The 23,385-nt window shown below is 35.4% G+C and overlaps 1 protein-coding gene across 6 annotated transcripts in view; it reads left to right on the forward strand.

Moving 5' to 3' along the window:
- Positions 1-23,385, forward strand: part of UBR3 (ubiquitin protein ligase E3 component n-recognin 3) — a 103,651-nt gene that overhangs the window by 73,818 nt on the left and 6,448 nt on the right. For all 6 annotated transcript variants that reach the window (XM_068686729.1, XM_068686730.1, XM_068686733.1 and 3 more), the window contains 5 exons: positions 5,352-5,457; positions 11,921-12,021; positions 18,736-18,860; positions 22,010-22,117; positions 22,654-22,764. In XM_068686729.1, the coding sequence (XP_068542830.1) occupies positions 5,352-5,457; positions 11,921-12,021; positions 18,736-18,860; positions 22,010-22,117; positions 22,654-22,764 (551 nt within the window). The remainder of the gene's footprint in view (positions 1-5,351; positions 5,458-11,920; positions 12,022-18,735; positions 18,861-22,009; positions 22,118-22,653; positions 22,765-23,385) is intronic.

The raw sequence follows: 23,385 nt of genomic DNA on the forward strand, positions 1-23,385 counted from the left end.
TTCTTTTCCTTCTTCTGTTCATTTTAAGCTTGTATTTTGCATCTGTAGGTGGTTTAGTGTTGTAGTCTGTCTAGATGATGTTAGTACCAGTTTAATCATCACTCTGTTTTTGTGAGCATAGAACATTTTCTTGGCTTGAAGCATTTTCTAAGCTCTTTGTGCTGTTTTTTTTTTTTTTTTTTGTACATATCTGCTCCCATGGTATCAAGTTTTTCAGCCACCTTGGTTGTTGAAACAGAGGCAGACGTTACAGTATGGCCAGCACACACGTATGGCTCGTTCCTGTAGGAGGAAAAAACAGATGCTTTTATGAATTGCTGAGTGCAACAATCTCCTTCCTGTAATCCCCTAACGTGGATGTGATTACAAAGATTCCTACCTAGATCTGTGCGGCCGCTGAAAGAAAAAAGAATAAAATTAGTTCTCAGGAATGCTTTTTCTCTTGGTATAGTGCATTTCTGTGGGTGTTATTTCTGTGGGTGTTTGGTGGTGGTGGTAGTTTATTTCTGTGAGGATTTTTGTTTATTCATTTGCTTTTAAGTTAGGAGCTGACAATTTGCCGATCTTCAGTGGCATCCATTTGTGCTAACTTTGAAAAAGCAGTTTTTCTCATGAATAGATGATCCCAACTATTCCTAAAAAGTTTGGTATGCCATCATACATGGTATGAGAGGTAAAAATAGATACCATTTGTAGAGGAAAAAATAATAATCCATTGCTGAAGTTTATTTCATACACTGGCAAGTTTAATGTAGAAAATAGTTGTTTCATCAGCAATTAAGACTTCAGATATTTGTACAGACTATTCACATGCATTAACAGGCTTTTCCTGACTTTCACATTTCTTTTTTCTTTACTGATTTCAATCTCCTGGATCAATGATGAATAGGAAGATGCTGTCAGCAAGTCTTTGCAACTGCTGATGATAAGTAGACTATGTAAAAGCTCTTTAAGGAGGAAAAAATTCTCAGTTTCCTTATTAACAATCAATTCCCATCTGCTTTTGTTAAGTGTTTTTTGTTGTAATCTACACTTCTGGATAGATACAGCAGGCTTATGGGTGAAGAAGAGCATGAGGTCTTAAAAGAGTCTTGTAAGATCTTCACGCAGCAGTTGAGACAAGGATGTTTTGCATTCCACTTGTGATTAACTGCTGAATTACTGCTTTGTAATCCTATGACATTCTAAATATGAATACTAATTTCTAGAATTAGAAAAGATTGGATCAAAGTAAGAAAGTGGAGATTTTCATGACATCAGTATGTTATTACATCCTTCTAAAACATGAGACTGGGGAATAAACGTCATCTAAACTTTTGCAAGCAAAATCAAGCCAGCCAATTCCTTATTTTTCTTTGTTCTTTGTCATAATTATTGCAGCACACTGTTGTACATTGTAGAAGTGGCATTAGTAACAGGTACCAATCCTGTGACTTAAATCTCATTAATTTGGGATTTGACTTAACGGTCAAGAGACTGTTTTTTAAAAAAAAAAAAAAAAAAAAAAAAAGAAAAGAAAATAAAAGGCAGCAAGAAGCATGTAGAAATTTGAGATCACTTTGGCAAAGACAATACCAAGATATTACTAGTGAGACTAAAACTTGCAGCTGCATATAACTTCCTGAATTACTCATTTTGTCAGTTCAGCACAGCATTTTTATAAATGCTGTCATTCAATCATCAAATCCCTATCCGGTCATCTCTCAGAGTTTAGTTTTCTTTTGTGCTGTGCAGGATTGACATGAAAAGAGCTGTGAAATGACCTTCTCTTTATAGACTCCTGCATTATGCACCCAAGGATAGCAGAAGGTTTTTAAGAGCTTTGTTAACATCTGTAAAATCAGTGTGCCTTAATACCGAAAATACTGAACAATGCAACTACAGGTGCTAGTGCAGGCAGTGGGGTTATGTAGACAAAATACCAACCAACTTTGGATTTCTTATGGGAGTGGAAGCAGTAGAATGTTTCCTCTAATAGCTTTAATCCCAATGCAAAGACAGAGCAGCTCAAAGCGTAAGACACTTTTTGAAGTACTCATTCTGATATAGTTCGTTGCTCCTCTCAGCAGTGATAACTGGGAAGTAGAGTTGGTATAGGAAGAGCTGAAAAAAAATGTACCGCGAGCAGAAGTGTATGGAACAACAGATTTATTTTTCTATTTATAGAAAATGAATTAAGAAAGGCTAATATAAATCAAAGCTAAAGCTACTGTCTAAATGCTAATCTCTATGATTCTATTAAGCATTTTACTGAAGCTTGGCAAGTATTGTGTGAAAACAAGGACCATCTAAGTTAGGAGAATGGAGACTGTGCTGCTTCAATGTAGGTAATATTTGAGTCACATGAACATGTTTGAAAGCCAGTAATAATCCAGGTCATTTATATAGCTTGTCTCAAATACCATGCAAGTATTAGAAGAGATGGATTATAATAAAATTATTTTTGCTATTAGCTTCTCACGATCTTCTGTGAATAAATCTAACTCTCATTTTGCTGTGTTTTTGTAACTACCAATCTGTAATTTGGATGCTGTAGTGCTTTTTAAAATTAATCATCTTTTACCAAAGTTTGATAAGAATATTCTTGTGAAGACTGAGGCTGTTCCTGGCTTTCCCACTTAAGAAGGTCCTTGACGTGAAGATGCTGTGAACGTGGAGGAGTTAGAGATGCCGAGGGGGTTATGGCCTTTCTTCCTGGTCTTCAGAAGACTGGGCAGGGTTGTTGTGTGGGGGCCATTGCCATATTAATGTTTTGCTTTAATTTGCTTAAAAAAGGAAAGAAAGAAAGTGTATTTTAAACCTTTTAAATAGCATAACCCCAAAAGAGAGGACGCTCTATTATTTTGCTTCCATTTTGGAATGATGTCTTCACGTGAATACACAGGCAGAGAACCTCTGCTGTTTATTTGCCCCATGGCAGATTTTTGCCAGTCTCACAATCATAAGAATGCTAGAAGTAAAAAACACAAGCACGTTGTGCGTAAAGTTGCCAGTTCTAAATTCTCAGTGCTCCAGTGATTTTCTTTATTTTCCTCAAAAACTCCATAGTAGCAGTAAATTTGTGGTACAGCTGTGGCGTTTACATCTCAGTTTAAAAGAAAGGAAGAAGTTTGTGACAAAATGCATTTAAGTACTTATCATGGAAGTAAACTAGCATGAACTTAACACACACTATAAATTCTCTATGTATTCTCACTGGACATGTCCTTGTGCCATTACTGTAATGTAAAATAGAAAATTGTTTGTGAAGAAATAGACCTGTTTCTGACAATATTTAGTCTTGCTTCGATAGTCTTTTTTCTGAGAACAGACAAATCAGAACTTACTTTTACTATCTCTGAAAGCGACACCATCATGTGACTTTTGTTGCAGTGTTCCCATTAGGGGGCAATGTTATTCCTTTGTTACCCAGGGTTTAGAAACAGGCATGGCTGTGCTACGTTGACTTAGAATATCTTAATATTTATAAGTCAAGACATAAAATATATTTTGAAAAAGGTCACCATAACTTACTACCTACTACCTAGCTTTACATTTACATTCTATATGTGTCATGTAAAACAGTGACAGCTGCCTTCATCACCCACAAAAATGCCATTTTACAAGACTGCTAACCTGAATTCTTCTGTTCAGGTTCAGTTATGTTAGAATGTGTTTTGACTCCACAAACGTTGCATACTTGGAGATTATAAATAGATTCTCTAGTGCTAGGATTTGATACTTGCCTGCTTCATTTTATATTAATAAAGTCTCAGGAAAATAGCTATCAAAAGAACAGAGGGTTAATTAATAATGCAAAGCTTTTTTTTTTTTTTTGCATAGTTGCCTATTTCTGTTTGAAGCTAGGAGCAGTTCAGAAAAAGCTGACATTCTATTTAGTAGCGGAGCGGCAAGAGGGAAGGAGTGGATGCTTGCATGGCTCTCATTCTAAACAAAAATAAATGAAGCAGTATGGTTTTTATGAAACATTGGTATATTTTCAGGCTTTTGAAGTTTGTCAGCAAAGCAATGTTTTGCTAGAATCTCTTGCCAGGAGAAAAGATGACTTATTTTGTCCTCATTGACTGTTTTTATTCAGAAAGCAGGTGACAGCAATCAATTCCAGTGCCATCTACATCTCCAATTATTATACAAACCCCAGGAGCTAATTACAGCCCTCAGGCTCTGATAGTCAGCTGACTTCATCATGCGACTTTTTTGGCCACTGCGTACTTCTGAGTAATTGTCTATTTATGGAAAATAAATTAATAGCTGCTATTTCTACTTAAAAGAGAGGACCTGTGAGTGAATGTGTAGGTTGAGCAAGTGGGTTGTAGAGATGGGAGAGAGATTAAGAGTAGGAGGTGAAGGGATCAATTGAAAGAATAAGAGTCTTAAAGAAAGAAAGGGAAAAGGGGGGTCAGGGAGCAAGATATTCAGGAAAGAAGTTAACATAAAAGAGGGGGAGGGGGAAAAGAAAGCAGTCTCCCAGAAAAGTGAACAGGAGAAGCAAAAAGCAAGACATACTTTTTTTTTTTTTTTTTTTTTTTTTTCAAAAAAAAAAAAAGCAAAGCTATAGGATATAATATCTTGAAATATGACTTCAATATAAATCTAAAGATTTATTTTGCCCAGACTTTAACTGTATAATAAACACAGAAAAAACAAAGAATTGATGTCTGACATTCTTATTGTGCATACCTCTCTGAAAATGCTGTCTATGTAGATTGTGCCTGCATCTTGGCCTGTTTAAGGGAGAAAGGATTGGATCTTATCTGTACTTGTGTTGATCGTAGGAGAAATGAGAATTTTCATTTTCACTTTCTCTTCATAGAGAAATGAAAGCTGTGCATTTTAATATAGGTAATAATGCACGATGTGTTACTGCAATAATGTGTATGAATTATAAACTAAGCTTCCTTCGTTCAAAAGGGTCTGGAAATGTTTTACCAATATTTTTTCACAGTCATTGTACAGATGTTTTAAAATTGATTATTATCAGCAAACTTTGTCTGAAGGTTGTATAGACAAATCTCTGCCATTATGAAGACCACTACTGCTTAAGCATTGCTATGGCGTGGTCAGAAGATCTGCTTGTTTCTCTTCTGAAAGTCATCTACAAAACAACCTCATGAAGACATAAAACCTTTTAAGAATGAAGGGCTGGAGTGTTCCTGCTACAGGGCAGCACTTCCAGAAACCTTAGGTTAATTTCAGGTATATTGAAGGCAGAAATTCTATATGAGTAAGGAATAAAAGCTTTGTGTTAGAAATATATCAGGCTCCTTTTAAAACATAAACGCTGGCAGCTTAATGTAAAATACTTTATATTATTGTATATAATAATCAGCAATTTCTTTTCCAATTTTCAGATCAGCTCTTCCATGTGTTGGCCATGCACATGCGCCTCTACAGTATTGACTCTGCATACAATCCCTGGAGGAAACTAACCCAGCCAATGCAGGACAAAAATCCAGAGCAAGTATTTTAAGTTACCAAATAACAGGTTTACCTTGTTAACAAAACATCCTTACAGAGAGATTTTGAGTAGTGTTCTGTCTTAAATTCAATTCTTTGTGAGGTATGCTTATAAATTTAGCATCTAAAAACTGTGTATATGTATTTGTAAAAATCTTAAATTTTCTTTTACCTGAAATTGGTCACACTGCAGTTTGGAGTTAAAGCTTAAATATATCACTCCAAAGCTTAGGCACGTGCCAATTTCATGGTATTGGGTAAGTAGATTGTTGCAATAATTTGTATGGATGCTAGACAAAATTTGAATCAAGAGTCAATTCTTAAAGCTGTTACAGAAATAGCATCAGTAGGCTTGAATACTCATGAGAAGTAATTCAAGTCCAAGCTGAGAGTTTCATCACACTTCTTGTTTTAAACAAGTTATTTACCTGAGTCTGCTTTTTTAACATTAACCTTGCATACACAGCTGTACAAGGATTAACATTATAATACATGGAGTTAGGTATTTGTGTTATGCAAGAACTTGTCTCCATACTTGACTTAAAACTCTTCACTTATCAGATTCTGCCTTGACAGGGAGCAGAAAAGTCATGTATTACTACTTTTTTTCTTGCCTAAAACCAGATTAATATTTTTAGAACTCCTGCTTTAGCAGGTAGTTAACATCAGAAGAGGAAAATAGTGCCTGTGTGTATTTTTATTTTATTTTACTTTTCCTTCTGGCACATTGAGCAACTTCTTCAGAGCTAAGGTCTTTGTTTTGTGTTTTGAAATAAAATTGAAAGGAATGTATTTTTAGTTTCTGTCCAGTTACGTATTTGTCATTGTGTTTCATAAGCACTGTGAGATTTCAAAAATTAATCTAAAATAGTTATGCTGCAATCCTAATCTGCAATTTAGGAAAAAAATATCTAAAAGTTTGTGCTTGCTTTTAGTTTGAGACTTTACTGTTGGTCTTCCTGGACCCCAGCTTTTGTTTTGCTATCAGTGTTAGATTGTTGCAGTAATTAGATTAGGTTAACAGATTATAATCTCTTGACAAAACATTAACAATTTTGTAACTGGAAAACCTACTTTATTCAGCATGCATTCAAGCCTCTTTGCAAGTTTTTGATGTGGTTCTGTTCTGCCCTGACCTAGACTGAGCAATGGTTAATAAATTTGGAGTATGGTTGAATTGAGTTATCACTAAGAATCATATTGATAAGTTGTTGTTGGTTGTGGGACTTATCTGTGCACTTCTCATGTTGGTATTTGAGGAGCTTGCTGGCTTTGAAAGCAGCTATTAACGGAGGGGCTGCACATCTTCCAAAACACAGCAACTTTCTTCACTAACAGAGACTTGATGGAATTCACACATTGTTTTATGAAGATTAGATTGTTGCAAGCTGAATTTAGAGTAGTCTGTGTTTTGAATCGCTTAGAAGTGATTGGTACCATAGAACATAATGGTATGATAAACAGAGGTGTTGCATGTTGGAAATGCATTTGAGTAATTCTCTTGTTTTCTGTGCTGTTTTTTCAGAAGATGTCTTGATAGACTTGTAGATGATGGTTTGGCACTATCAAGTCTTAAATGGTTTAGGAAGCTATAGCTGGGAGATCATCTGTTTTGCCACAAAATAGTTACTGTTCAGATATACAGATGCAATCAAACTGGAATTTTGCTGTTCACCTCCTGGAATGTTTTACCTACCTTAGTCTGCAGGCCCCAGAATGCTTGCAGAGGAGGGATATTCATGTGTAATTGGAAACATGTTTTCAATATATAGATTAAAGCATAAGATGGATATCTGCAATTATATTGTAGAATTTTGAAGCAGTGGTTGCACTTGAAGATGGCATTCATATGTTTGGCGTGAATGATCTAATCGCACTCTTCTTAGTGTCACAGAGCCTTTTGAGAGATCCAGAATAGTGTATTTTTTCCAGATACAGGAAAGAGTATATGGAGCAAGTAGAAAGTGATACACTGCTGTACACTGAAGAAGATAGAGGGTGGTGGAAAAAAAAATACCACTGGAGATTTAAAATGTGGACAGCGCTGTGCCATTTTGAGGCTAACCAAGTAATATAAATCCTCAGCCTGACCAGTACATAAAACTAAGTATAGACTTGTAGAAAAAATCTCAATGAGAGGAAAAGATTTTTACGATCTGACTATATTCTTGCCATTGATTCCAAACGATATGTCAGGAAAGTCACAGAAGCAACATAAATTTAAACCAAACTCGTTAATTTACTCACCTCACATAAAACCCTATATTATAAAGGAGCAGCTTATGCATCAACCAAGATTTTCAACTTTTTTAATAATAAAAGAACCTTCTAATATGCAATGTTTTTCTCTAATTTTTACTTAAAATTAATCTCAGTTGAAAGTAATTTTGCAAAGACGTTAATTCCATCCTTATTTATTTAGGAAGATAACTTTCAAAAAAAATCTTTGGAATAATAGTGCTCTTACATTATATTTTTACCCTTATTTAATTTTAGTTACTGTATTTTAAATACATAAATGTTTACAAACCTACCCAGATATAGAGCTCACATTTTTAGCTTCGTTTTCTACAACCCAGGTATCATTATTCATATATATATGCCTTAGATTTCATGTGTCTGGGAGAACTGATTAAAGTAATTTGTAAAGACTCACAGAATTGCTGTGCTATACCTCCCAAAGTGTCCTCATTCACAACCCTACTTTGATGACTCTGTAGTTGAAAATGGCAGCTGAGAAGAAAGATAGGAAGGAGGGAGCTCATGCACTAATACCAAGGTAAAGTAGAGATTAGGACATTTCTGGACAAGAAGGTACTATATGAAAAAAAGCTTAAATATTGTTGTTTGAAGGAAGAAAAGAAAAAAAGAGTGAAACCTAAATCTGAGGAACTGTGAAACTCTTGAGAAGGTGCTTGTTGGATGTTTCACACAATGGTGTAGTGGATTCTTTCTCCTATGTGGTTCATTCAGTCCAGTGTAATATATACTTGATCCCACAGGCTGTGCTTCAACAAATTGTTGTATTACAGACATATCTGGTTTCAGTGGTGATCGAATAAACAATTACTGTGGTGTAAGTGTGGAATAATAGCTTCTGGCAGGGGACAGAGAAGGAGAAGCTGGAGGCAATAATTACTAGACCCAGATGTGAATTTAATGGACTAATCCAAATAGCCTAAATTTCAGGAATGGTAAACATGAAATGAAAGGTTATGCTTTTTTCATTTCCATCTCTATGATTTGATTCCTGGGTTGACAAACAATGTATGTTAGCAAAAAAATGATTCAGTAAAGCATTAAGGGTCTTTGCAGTAGAAGCTGTTGGGAAGCAGGTGGGAACCGCATGATGACTTGAAACACTGAATTATTCTAGGTTATTTTTACTGAAGTGTTTTGTTGTTGTTTTGTTCTAAGCTAGATCGCTTCAGTGATTGCTTGTAGTGTTGTACCGAGGCAATGAACTGCAGCACAGAGATAGGATTGAGCAACTGTGTGTGGGAACCTCAGGAAAGTCACATTACTATCACAAATTATCACAAAAACTGTTGTGAAATGGGAAAAATAAAACTGTTTTTTCTGAAGATAGTCAGAGGGTAGGCTGGTGGGACAATGGGGTTTAGTTAAGGTTTGTGCTAGAGATGGCATATACACACATTGCTTGTGACCCTGCATCAGAGTGGCACGATCTATTCAGTACCCAAAACATCAGTGTCTCAGGGCATGTTATGTCAGTTTTGACAGTAATGCCAGCTTCAAGAGTAATTGCTTTTAGCTGTTTATTCCTTCCCATATACTGTAATACACTACCTTCAGCTGTGCTGATGTAACTTGAGCAGGCTGCATCATGTACAAAGTAAATGAATTAATCCATTTTTAGAAAGGTTATTTTTAATATGCTGGGAATGGGTGACAGAAGAGTGCTGGGGGCACAGTGGTGAAAGGGAGAATGGGAAATGCCTAATGCTAGTACTGTCAGTGAAATCCCATGTTGTGTAACGAGAAAAACTGACCTGCTGCAAAATCTGCTGTGACACAAGAACAAATACGAAATGTGATTATATCCTAGAGTGTAGCCAGAACAAATAATGGAGTTCTACTTTCTAATTATTAACATCAGTAACTGTGTATTCCTCTGACCTTTCTGTGGGTTGAAATTTGCAGGCAGTATTTCTCACCCTGCAAATACTAAAGAGGATATAAATTTGTCCTCATTGAATAAGCCTTTGTTTAGTTGTATCCTTATCCCCGTGTCACAGGTTTTCTGTTTCTGACAGTCCTAAGAAGCCTGAAATTCAAAGCTTCCACTTGGTAAAGTTAGAGATTCAATAAATATCAGTTGGAGCTAGCGTCAAACAAAAATTTTAAGTTTATCTGGCTGAGAGAAGAGGGGAAGGAGGAGGATATAAGTAGACGAAGATGCTGCTTGTTTCCAAGTAGAACAGAATTTTGTATTCTATGTATCCATTCCCAAAGAAGTGACTCCCATATAATCTCTATCAGGGAAGAGGATGCTGAATATAGAGGCAGGGTTGCTATGCTCTCAGCTGTTAGGCAGCTTTGATATTGGCACAGAAAGAGGTGCAGCCCAATTATCTTGGACTGGAGGAGAGGTCAGTTCCACAGAGAAAATCAAGCAATGCATTTTTATTTTGGCATGTTTGTATTTCATTGTGCCATTCAGTTCCCCACCTTTTTTTTTTTTTTATGGATACAGATGACAACTACAATACAATTGATTTACTTTATATTACTTCAGTCCCATATGAAATTTAACTTGCTTCCATTTTACTTGCTGCTGCTGTGGCAGAATTTTTTTGTAAAGTCATATTTATCAAGCTTTCCCATATGGATTGGGGATTATAACAGGATGGTTAATTTCCATCCTCCAAACAGGTTTTACAAATTCAGTTTCAGTGTCATAATGAAAAAGTTGCTTAGGCTTTTAGCAAATGACAGAGCAGTTTTTAAGTGCTTAATAAGCTGCACTGCTTGAAGTATACTGAAGCAGCTTATCTAAAACCTTGACATTTAATGTGGCTTTACTTCTCCAATTTGTATGAAATGAATAAATCAGACAAATTATTCAGTTGTTCCTGCATGTGAAAATGAGTTCATTTATTTTTAATGTTTCTAGTCAATCACAGTATTCTGTATATAGAAGAATCTTTCCTAATTTTGACAGAGCTGCTATTTGACCTAATTGTTATATGACAGTTAAATAATATTGATATTGATATGCCTGTAGGTAAATGTGATCAGGATTTAATATCTACATTTTTGTCTTAACCTTATTCAAAGTTAATTTTTCCCAGTAATTCACATATATTATCTCTAAACTTTGATTTTTAATTTATAAGAAGTTGCCCACGGTTATGTAATGATGGTTAGTTTAAAAATCAATGTCATAGATCATAAAATAAAACTAGCTATAGTTAAAAGCAAAATTAGAGAAACTTGGTGAGATTAGCAACTTCAATGCCTGTATCATTTTGAAAAAAACATTTTTATCTTCAAACATCTACTCAGTTATTTCACTGACATTTAACAGCCAGCCAGTTGGCACCAGACTATTTGGCACCAAAATTATTTGGCAACGTGTAAGAATCCAAACAGCACTTTCTTCTGTGAGTGTTTCAGAGAGGAAAGGTGCTAATGGAGGATGTATATTGCATTTTTGACTTGGCTATTTAACCTGCTACATTGTTACACCAACTAGAAAGACACTACCTCCTATCTACAAACATACTCTGCTTTTATGACTGTGGCCATAAAGTGATTTTATGACATCAAATGAATCTGAATAGTTTGAAAGTTTGCAGCGTCTCTTTATGTGCTTATTTGCTGTCCTTATAACTCTGTGGGGTTCTTAATGAAGCTTGTAAAATTGGATAATCCCACCTGTGATGGCTGCTTGAATGTTCATTTCCTTACGTGAGGGAAAGCAATACCTTTTCTAAGGTCTCACTGTTTTCCAGTAGGAACAGTCCCATAACATTAATGTAGTTTGAGGATTAGTTGTTGTTACAAAATATTTGTGAAATACCACAGTTTGAAAAAAACAAACAAACAACAAAACAAACAACAACAACAACAAAAAAACAATAATTAAATTACTGTGTTGCTATGCATTATATTTTGTTAGTTTAGAACTAAAGTTTTTAAAGCAAAATACTGGATGTCGATTGAGTCTGTATATACAAATAATTAGTTCGGGCAGTTTTTGACAGTTTTGGAATGCTTTAACAAGAATTAGGTACCCAAATGGTAACTTTGTTATGAGTTCTTACAATCCATTAGTAACATTAAATGGTTTTAAGATTAAGATCAATTAGTGATTTGACAGGTGTTTGGCTTCTATAAGCTTGATTACAAATGTAATGCTATTTAACATTTAACATGTAATAAAACATGAAGAATTATATTGTAAAATTAAGTAATCTTCTTTGGGTTTTCTTTCCAGGTTGATAAGTGAAGAGCTGCCAGAAGTTCCCGTACTTTACAGAGATGTCTCATCCCTTTTGCTCATCCAGATTTTAACCATGCCTCAACCATTGCACAAAGGTATGTTACAAAACTATGTATATTCAAATTATTATTTATATGAGGGTGCATTCATGATGATTTCCAGGATGATAAATCATAACTTGTCTACTGTGTAGTCTAAAATAATGTTTCTGCCTTATCTATGGAAGGTGACATTGAACAGAAATTTTGGTTGTTGTTCAACAGGCTTATCTGTGTTCCCTGTCTTCTCACCTTATCAGACAGCTTATTCAGTAAAGATACAAGAACTGAGCAAAAACTATTTAAGTTGTTTTGCTGAAGAAGTGTCCTTTGTTTGACCTTCATCACTTTTCCTAAAGGGGTGTTTCAGTATTTGGACTTGAACCGATTGCCTAAGGGTGAAAGCTTGTAATTTAGTTTGACTTTCAGAGTTTAAATTGTAGCAGTCGTGTATAATAGGAGGTCACATATGAAGATGGTAATTGCTGTAATGCAGCAACTACAATAGAGATGGCATATAGAAAAATTTGGCATAAATATTAATTTAAGAACCATATTTTTTATAGCTAAACACAAAATTTTTTAAATGTAAATTCATTTTTCTGTAATAAAGGAGTAACTGAAACTAGTAGTACAGCTTACTAGTCATAAGTACGGTCCAGAAGATGGTAGTTCAGCCCCTCTGAGCTCTGATTATTTATAGCTTTACCTTTATTTTAAAAAGAGAACAAACAAGCATCTTACTACTTCACTGACAATGAACATCTGCTTGGAGATCTGTTTCACAGTTTTGATACCTAATGGATTTTGTTAATTTCTGAGTAGGTAAATATGGGGACTGTTCTGTTTTTGATGTATACGCCTAATTTACTAAGTGTAACCAAAAATTTGCTTCCACTGAAGAGGGGTTCAGTCCTTACTATTGAATGTTCAGCTCAAGCAACTGTGTGTGTCTGTTGACATTGTGGGTTGTGGTTCTTTTGATTCAGTGTACATATTTATGGATTAAATATGTCCCATCAATAATTAAAGTATGAAAATACTAGAAGTTAAAAAATAAAAAAGGGAATAGGAAGCATACTGTCCAAAACATACTTTTCTTTAACCACAATTTTAAAATAAATTTAATTTGTATTCAGAAGAACAAGAGCAATAAATTAAAGTATAATGAGACTAACTTCTGAAAAATAAGGAGATAGAGGTGAAGTCAAAGCACAAATAAGTCTTTTGGTAGTTTATATTCAAGCATTGGAGAATAACATCTATGAAGGTGTATGTTTATCGTAGGAAAGACAGCATTCAGTTAATAATAGTAAGGCATCCTGTGGAGAATTCCATAAAATACCACACATCAGTAGCACATTGTGATTGTGCTCTTAGCTTTAGTATGAGTTGCATTTGAAAGGAAAAAGGCAAGTGTCAGGAAGAAGATGAATGTAACCACTCCAAATCTACAAAGCATTAAATTGGAAATAAATTGCCATTTATCTTTCTAATTTTGATTTCATCAAAACAGTTAGGCAGAAGGCAGAGAAAGTCTTTCATAATGCTCTGTCCTGAGGTGTAGAATGCAGTTCAGAAAAACAGGTAACATATTTGTTCAGAACTTTTGTAATGGGTGCATAGGTCACAGAGTTGAATGTCAATATCATTAATTCTTAGTAGAGAGCTGATGCATGAAAAGGTAAAAACGTCTTGTGCAGGGTCATGTGGCAGGCCAGTGACAGGGGTAAAAAAAAAAAAAAAAAAAAGTACATTTGACTCTGCTGCTTCCTTTATGTTTTTTGCTGTTTTGGAGTGATTGCAGGGCGCAGGACCTGTGGACTTGGCTGACACCAGTGTTCAGACAGGGTTGATGCTTGTATGCCCTGATAGATGATTTCCAATAACAATAGACTTAAATACATTGCAGAAGAGATGGTGTTGCAGTATGGTGCAGAACCTCCCAGTAATGGTGATTCTGTAGGTTTAGACTCAATGAAAAATTTCCCTCCTTTCAGCGTCAATGCTATTTTCTAATGCTACTGGTTTTGTAGTATCGTTTATTAGGTTTGTTGCTGTGTTCAGAGAAACCATATTTGCATCCTTACAGGAAACTAAAACTAAAGTTTTAGTTTAGAAATCATCTTTCTTTTCTTTTTCATCTTTCTTTTTTCATTTTTTTTTCTTTTTCATCTTTTCTTTTTAGAAATCATACTCAAAATCCTTTTTGTTTATACTGCGTTTTTAAAACAGAGAAATAAACAAATGAGTGTTCTATAAGGAAGGACCCAAACTTCATCTTTTGCCCTTTAGATACAGCATGAGGAATTGTGTTAACTACCCTATTAACTTGTGAATGGGTGTTGGTATCTTTTTCAATCTGACATCCATTAAAGCAATAAAAATGCCATTACTGTTCAGCCTCTTCATTCAGAGAAGAAAATTGATCTGAATTCATCACAAAGAAAAAACACTATAAACTAAATCATTTTTTTTACAGGAGAAACTTTGTGGTGGAGGTCAGAGAATTTACAAGCATTTACCAGATTTTTTAAAGAACAGAAAGAAGAACATAGTGTACCTCATGTGTAATCAGCAAAATGACCACTGTGTTTAAGATACTAAAACAGTTAGTAATTTTTTTTTTTCAGATTTTGACAGTAGAACATAGGTGTAGCTTTTATAGGCTTCACATGCTCTGCATTTTGAAATTTGTACAAGACTAAATAATGATCCACATAGGTGTTTCTGGTTCAATTCTGTGGCAGTTGTAGTACATGAGATGGGCAGTTCACGGTGTTGTGAATTAGGACTCATCAACAGTGAATGATAGAAAATGAAGAATTTGTTTGTAAGATCTCTAGCTCCTTTCTTACAGAAGTAGGAAATGATATTCTGTATGAAGAAAGCTAATACAGAACGGAGACAGTGGCTTGGAAGTTTAAAAAAAAAAAAACAACAAAAAAAACAACTTAAATTTATGTCCTTGTAAACTGAAATCTATGCCCTTTCTGCAACACTATTTCTATATGTTGAACAAGTCACTTAATTCAAAATGGACATTCTTCATAGTCACCATTAATTGTACCTGACTTGAGACCCCTGTGGGCAGATTAGTGCTCATAGCTTCATGTGGCTTCAATTTCTGCTTTGCTTTGAAAGTGGAAAAACACCACTGTATTATTAAAAACTGGATCTGGGTGAGCATGGGGCAAGTAGGTGCAACAGAATCAGTGGTCATCTGGCCATCAGTGGCCTGGCACTGTGCTTGGTGCCATGTGTGAGGAGCATCACACAGCAGCATGGGTGCTTGCTGAAGCCCTGTTATGCAGCCTGGCAGTGCTCTAGCATGTGCTGCAGTGCTGCTGTTAAGAGATCCATGATTTGGCAGTGATAAACTCAAAAGCTGTTCTTTGAGAGTTTAGCCCAGCTAATATATTATGTAGAAAAGATTTCCTTCCTTGGCATGTAATACCTAAGTTCAGTCCCTTTGTTTTTTTCTCCTCGACTCTAATAAGGCCTGAATGCCAGAGTCTGACCTGGATGCTCTGACACTTTTTTGATTTTCTAGAAAGTTTCAATGTCATGCAATGGAAATAGAGCAAGCAGCACTGGGGTGAACACTAACACTTTTCTTTAATGATTGGGTAAGGATCTTGACTAAATATAAAATGAATGTAATCAACTTGAGTAGTATCCAATTTCAGTGTGGAAGCTGAAATATTTATCTGTATACTGGGACTTTCACTATACCTTTCATGAATTATCTGAAGTTCAGTGCTGTCTCCCTTTGTTCTGAAGTTATTTTTTCAAATACCTGTTCAAGTTTCAGATGAAGAAGAATATTTTCAAGGGCTGTTCATATGAAGATGCCCTTTTGAGTTCACTAAAAAAGGTCCTTCATTTTGTATTTGATTTGCTTTGTGGATTCTTTCTGTAGTCATTGCCTGACAACATGCACCATCTAATTTGCAATCACAGTTAAATGAAAGATGCATATAGACACTAATAAATGCATTCATCTGCACACTTCTTGCACTAAAGCTAGTGTTAGGCTTCCAGAAGTGTTTCTTGTATAAGCTTTATATTTAAAGGGGAGTTGTTTAATGTACATAATGGGATGGAGTGCTGTGAATTAATTTGGGTCCAAAAAGTTTTGTTTAAAAAGCTTAAAAAATAAAAACATAAAAGCATTTCTCAATACTGTATAAAAATAAATACAAAAATTCTGCACTAAACTGTCTTGATTATAGTGAACTAGCCCCAATAATAAAACTTCTAGACTGTCAGAATAATATCACATTAGTCTTTGTGTACTAACATGCAAGTCCTAACTGTATTTTAGTGCAGAATATTGCACAGTGTATCAGTTGCAACATAAAGGACCAAAAGCTTCACAACATACAAATACACTAGCAATCCTTAAGGTTATTAAGGGGAAAAGACTTAACAAAAGCACACAGGCTCCACCAGGGGGCCATGGGAAAACACTGAGCAGCCTCAGCATGCTCCACAGAAAGGCGAGTAAAATAGCTCTTTGCAAAGAAACAGCTCTTTGTGGTAGGTGAGCACATAACGGCTCTAAGATTATGGATACCTACAGATGTCAAATATCTTGCATTTTACAAATGAGATAACATAGTAGTTAAATGACAATTGGTACTACAGCTTGTGGTATTAGTGCCCCTCCCGTGGGATGTTTTTGACTGTAGAATACTTGTTTTCAAAGCCTGGGCTCTCATTACACAGCATACTGCTTCTGAGCTGCTCCTCTGATATTTTCCTAAAAACGCAGGATTAAACTTGTTTGTACAGAAGTCAGGACCTCATAGGAGGAGTAGTCCAGACCACTTCCCTTATTATATATGAGATTGTATTTTTGTCCAATTCTGTATTCTCCAAAACCTAATTCATAATCACTTAAGAATCATGATAGTAAATACAAGAACATCAATTTATTTTTAAATCTATAGTATACAAAAACATTATATCTAATTAATAAATTCATTAGAGATTTTAAGTGGGGATAGGGATGAAGAAGAATCCTATTTAACAGAAATCAGATTTTTAAAAAGTGAAATAGTTGTAGTATGCTAAGAAACCCCATGTGAGCACTGTATAACAACCTCAGCAGAACAGATCTAGAGGATGAAATGGATTGTGGCAGATCAGTGAATGTTGACCAGTGGTCTAGTTTTGCTGCTTTAGGTGTAAAAATAATACATCATATATTTAGGATTTCTATATAAGAAGGATTTTTAAGAAAGCAGAGGTCTCAGCAGAGGAAAAAATGTATGGCCTAAAGAGCTATTCAGATCTGGTGGATTCTCCTTCTGGGGTAATGGGGAGAGGAAAACCAATTATAATGCTACTTACTGTAGAATAAGTTCGGTGAAATATAGCAGTGTTCAGTGTCATGTTTAACGTAAGCTCTGAAGGAAGATAATACAAAAAAGTAATTTTCATTACATAGTTACAAATACTCTTTTACATGCTTAAATTGTGCTTATTGTATATACTCAGTGACATTAAAAAGTATTCGCATCTGCATTAATTTGTAAGCATTTGTTAAATAAACAATTGTTAGTTCACAGACTTCATTATATATTCAGACTTTGTATTCATTTTAGAACTCAATAGTGTGTTTTGATGTTAGATATAAGAACAGAGAAACAAGGCAATTCATCTCCCTTACCGCCTTTTCATTTTCATGTATGAAACTTGTTTAAATCCTTTGGGGAGAAAAATGAGTTTAACCCAATTTTTGTGAGGTGTTTCTGTAAATAAAATTATTTTGCTTAACTTCAAAGCCTGAGTAGACTTAAAAACCCTCATTTTTGTACACATTGTTTTAGATAATATATTACTGTTATGCTTAAGGAATGGTGTAAGTAATGATAGAAACATCTTTGATCTGCCTAGATTCTTAAGAAATCAGATTATTTGAGATGGGAAGTACAGCCTGGAGTAAAAGGAGAGAAAAGGATGGTTACCATATCTTGATTTCAGAGAATGATCACATTTACCTTTTTTCCTGTCCCAATTTTAGGAAGTCTTATATTGACTACACTAGCTTCCCAGAAAAGATTTCAAAGCCTTTCTCCTGCAGCCTGTATGTAGGAGATAAGCCCTTAAAATGCTATGAAAAAGTGTAAACAAAGATTTCTTAAAAGAAAGCAAGTTCTAAAATGACAGTTTATCTTTTGTCCTAGTTCTGTATTCACATGAACATTGGTAAATAGGTACTCATTAAAGGGTGATTTGCAGCACGTCTTATATACCTGGATCCATATTGGGAAATGGAGAGAGAGAAAATGAAGTGTCTTAAATGTCCTTCTTGCATTTCTTTGGTAACTTAACTTTTCCAGTATTTGCATGAATGTAAGATGATTTAATCATTACCAACAGGTACAGGAAGATGCTTGCTTACATTTACAGGACCCAATTAGTTGCAGCTATCGGTAATCAGTAGCTTACCGTGATGCAACATTTGGACAAAACAGAATTCTGTAATATCACCAAGTCCCTAGGAAGGATTACTGCTGATCAGGATTAAGATGAACATATGGAGCAGTGGAAAATAACTTGTCCTTTACTCGTGCAGTTCACTAAGGCTGCCAAGTAATTTTTGAAAGCCCGCAAATATAGTTATCTTGTTTTGTGTGCTTTTATGCTTTTCATGTTGTTCTTGCTTTTCATTTGAGAAGCATCGCTTCTTTAGCTAAAGGCTGTAATAAATATATTTGCTAAAAATAGAAATGTTTATAAATTATTTCCTTTGTTTTACAGAACACTTCACCTGCATTATAAAGGTGCTTTTCACTTTATTGTATACTCAAGCCTTGGCAGCACTTTCTGTTAAATGTAGTGCTGAAGATAGAATGGCATGGAAAGAGTCAGGAGCTCTCAAAAAGGTTGGTTAAGTTATTAAAACAGTTATGAACTTTTCCTTATCTATTTCTGGTAGAAGTTTAACAGCTGTCTCTACTTATATCTAATCTGCATATAATAATTTGCTTCTCCTTCACAGAAATCCAGTATTTTGTTTTTGCATGTGCTATTTTTGCAGGCTTTGCAGATTTTAGGAAAAGTTTCTAGTTCCAGAACTAAATTTCAGATACAAGAATGTAGGTATGCAGTATCACTCGAGTTCATTACAGTGGTATGCAGTAAAGGTAGTATTCTTTCCAGTAAAACTGAAGCCTTACTGTGCTTCAATGTATTGATTTAATGCATTCCTTTACAGAACATGTAGGCAAGTAAGTTTGCCACTGGAAAAATACTCAGTCTTTTTCCTGTTTATTCATGCTATTCATGGCCAGCCATGCACATTTTTCTGAATTTGCAGTCTAGAGTGCTCTTATGAGGAAGAGGCAGAAAGGAATTCAGGAAATTTCTAAACCAGACAGGTAAATATTTCCCTATCATGTCCTTGCCTTTTGATGGCATTTGCAAGTATAGCGAAGTTGAGCTGATTGAGTGCCAGTTGCTACCAAAAGATACGGTTAACCTTAGCCATCCTATGCATCCCCCACTTCTTCATGAACTGGTGTTGTCATTTACTTCAGTTTTCTGCTCCATGGATTGATTCTCCAGAGGGTGAGAAGAGTGCCAGTGCAGACCAGGAGAAAGGATGGAAGCATTGGGGCCAGGAGAGGATATGGGAGTAGGAATATCCCTTTATACAACAGTTGGGTCTTAGATTATGTTGGCTGTAAAACAGAAGACACACTGAGAAACACAACCTGCTTTTCACATTTAAGTCCTCTTTGGTGTACTGGTATGTCACTACCCCCAAGGTACTAAGTACAAATTATCTGCTGACCAAACTGCTGCTATGCAGAACTTTTTTCCAGACTTGCATTAAGCATTTGAGATCACAAATGCAATACTGCATTTTGTTAGCTCTCACTTCACCCCCTTCCTTCAATACCGTGTCACATTAGAATTTCAAGAACACCTGCTAGAAAACATTGCTAATGTTGCTGGTGAGCTTTTATTACTGGGTTTTCTGGGGCTGGGGGGGTGGGGGGAAGATTGCATTTTTCTTTTTACTTCAGTGACTCCCAAATGATAGATTTTGTAGTTTTAAATTCTTGTTAGAAGGCGTAAGAATATATTAAAATGTTACCAGTTTATATTTTTTTCGTAGCCCATGGACTGCCTCTTTGTTAGTAGCAGAAGTTGGGATTTATCTGAACATGCACTTAAAATGCTTAATTTGCTGTCTACAGTGAAATTTTATTGTGTCAAAGTAGACTTAAGGCATGTGGTAGGTAGGCTTGCTACCTATTAGTACTAAGTTGTTTTCTTATAGAAGCATAAAGGCATTTGCAGAACACAAAGGGTATTTGTGCTTTAGGCTTACAAATAATGATAATGTCTCAGATAATGGATTTTTGAAGTAGCTGTTTGTTTTGGTATTAAAGACAGCATTTTAGTAGAATTTCCACTAGCATAGTTGTGTTTGGATATTAAGGCTGAGTGGAAAATGGTAGTCTTTTAAACAGTATGTTACGGTTAATGGATGCTGTTATCTAGTGAAGTTCATCTAACCCAAACTTTATCAGTTTGAGAATTTTGACTCTTCTCCTGTGAGAAGCCCATTGGAAGCTGACAGTTTTTCAAGTGGGAGAGCAAAGAGGAGGTAAATAAGGACAGTGCTCCGTGCCACATATGCACTGTTATGAGAACATCTCTCTCTCCCTTGGAAACATCCTCCTCTTTCCTCTTGTCTGTCTTGTGTAGATCATCTGTGTACAGAGGTCCAAGTTCTGATAGCAGCTTGGCTGTATGCGTTTAAGTTGATCTCTACATTATTCTCAACCCTTCAGGGACACCTACTCTTTTTTTCTTGGCTTTTATTTCAAGTGTCTTGCAGCTTTGCAGACACTTTGAGCTTGTCCTTCCTCAGATTTTTTTCCAGTTTCTCTCCCTCCTTATCCAGCATAATGCTGTCTGGACCCCGTGTGTTCAAGAGATCTTTGTGCACTGAGGGCTGGTCAGTGATGTAATCACACAGGTCCCACTTTCTCTCTCCCAACAGTTCTGCAGCCCATCTCTTCTTTCAGCCTCCACTTTCTTGCTAGTGCCTAGAAGCAGACATGAGCTTAGCCATAGTCCTCAAGTGAACTCTTTTGCTTTGTTTGTGACAAGGGAAGTCAGTTTTAGTTTAGAAATCCAACTCTGTTCTTCAAAGTTTCTTGAGGACCTAATGGTTTTAAATATATGGTTCAGACTGTCTTTTTTTTACATGCTGATAATACTGACATTTGGATCCTAGGATGACTACACAGATCATGTGTTACTTAATTTTTTTATTTTGTGGATAATGCCAAGTGAATCTTTGTTTGGTGTACTAGACATCAAACTTGAGCTGAAGTCTTGCCTTTGTGTTGCTGCCAAGTGATCAAGCAACCAACACGGCTCGAAATACATATTCAATCGTGTTTTCTCTGGAAACAATCTTGTATGACTTAGCAGTATTCCTGTAATTATTTCTCTTCTTTCTGTTTCTGATGGCTTTCTATAATTGTTGCCTTTGAATGGTGTTGCACAAAGCCAAGTGGCTAGTCTTTCCACTAAATAATTTTTCCCATCTCTACTCGATACAGTTCATTCCAAACAGTGTTCCATTTTCTCATAGACTCATTTCAATTTACAATAGATGGCAAGTGTTTTGTAACTCATTCTGGTTGGTGCATTTTAGAAAATAATATTTTTTTCTTAACATTTATTTTATTCAAAATCTGTCAAAACAGTGTCCATAAAGCAATTTTTCCTAACCTTAAACATTTTCTATACTCACACCCAAAAATGGGAAATGCACAGGAGAGTGTTTTCATATAATTCAGTTTATGACATAAGTACTTTAAGTAGCAATTCACATTTCATTGTATGAACTAAACGTGTTCCCCTTGTGTAGAATTAGATTTTCAATTTATTTTAAACATGCATCTTTAAGTCAAAATTCATGCGCTGATTAAAAGGAAACGTACTTCATTGCTCTTCAGAAAATTTTCTCCTTTTTGTGACTTGCGTATTTTTTTCTCCTTATTTTCAGAATACATCCGGTGGAGAAAAATCATGGGAAGTATTGCTGGGTCATGTGGTTAGTGAGCTGTCTAAGGGGAAGATATTCGAAGAAGGAGAGACTGAAGAATTAACAGTGGTATTGGCAAACCTCTTGGAAATGTATACAGTGTATCCCCCTTTCCATCTCTCATTTAATTCTTTCAGCCTAGTTGTTATAATGAGTTTTCTCTGATCTTGCTAAAGATTGCAGTACGACTCTTATTTTCTGGATCAAAGCACATCCCCTTGGGACAGTTTGCCTGTGCAAATCTTTCTTTTAGTAATACCATACAGGGACAATGCTGAGAAAGTTATCGACAAATATTTCTTACAATTGTGTTTTCTAATCATGTGTACAAAATGCCTTTCAGAAACTTCAAAAACTGAACGTGTAAGTAGAAAAAATATTGGGGGGGGGGAGGGGGAATTGAGGTGGGGGTGCAGAGAAACGTTTTTTTTTTTCCAGATTATTAGTGAAATAATCAGCCTTTGGAACTTATGTTTGTTTGATGCACTCTGTTTAAGGTGTCCAGTTAAAACTGGAGTATAAATAAAATGGTTAATACTGGAGTTTCTTTCATAGGAGACAGCTTATCCGGGTCAGAATATAGTAATTGCTTTCCTCCCCTCTAGGTAAATCCTGATTCTGTAGAGTGCTATCTGCAACAGTTCTGTCTACCTTTCCTCAGGATCACCAGCCTTCTTCAACACCATCTTTTTGGAGGGGATTTACCTAGCTGCCAGGTACAGACTGGAAGGTGCACACTCACATTTAAAAGCTAGAAATTTTGAAAACAAACAAAACCTTCAAAGGTTACCTTTTTTTTTTTCTTTTTCCCATGGCATATATTTTCTCTCCTGAGTGTTTTTCTTTTTAAATCATATTTTCTAGCATTCTTCTGCATCATTGCAGCATCTTTTTTTTTTTTTTTTTTTTTAGGTCAATTTCCCTGAAAAACAATGTGTATTAAAAAAAAACACAAACAACAACAACAAAACATATTTATTTTATCAGGTCATACTTACCTGTCTATAAAATACCAACATAGTTTTAAAGCTTGTGCTGCATTTTCAGAGATTATATAATTTCCACACAGACTGGACTTCAGTCCTGAGTTGCTTAATGTCTGTTAATATTTGGGACTTTATTCTTAGAGACTTTGCATCAGCATACGATTATGTTTAAGCTCCATACATTTTAAGCTGATTCAAATAGAGTTTGCTGCAGATCAACTTCCCTACTTCCTTGCATCACAATTCTCATACCTGAAACTGATAGGAGCCATTTTGGACTTCATTGTGTGATGGTTGTTTGTTTTTATTTTCTGACCAGTTGTATTTTGAGAATCCAATTTGAGGTAGTTT

The sequence above is a fragment of the Anas acuta genome, chromosome 6 (assembly GCF_963932015.1).
Source record: "Anas acuta chromosome 6, bAnaAcu1.1, whole genome shotgun sequence".
Taxonomy (NCBI): domain Eukaryota; kingdom Metazoa; phylum Chordata; class Aves; order Anseriformes; family Anatidae; genus Anas; species Anas acuta.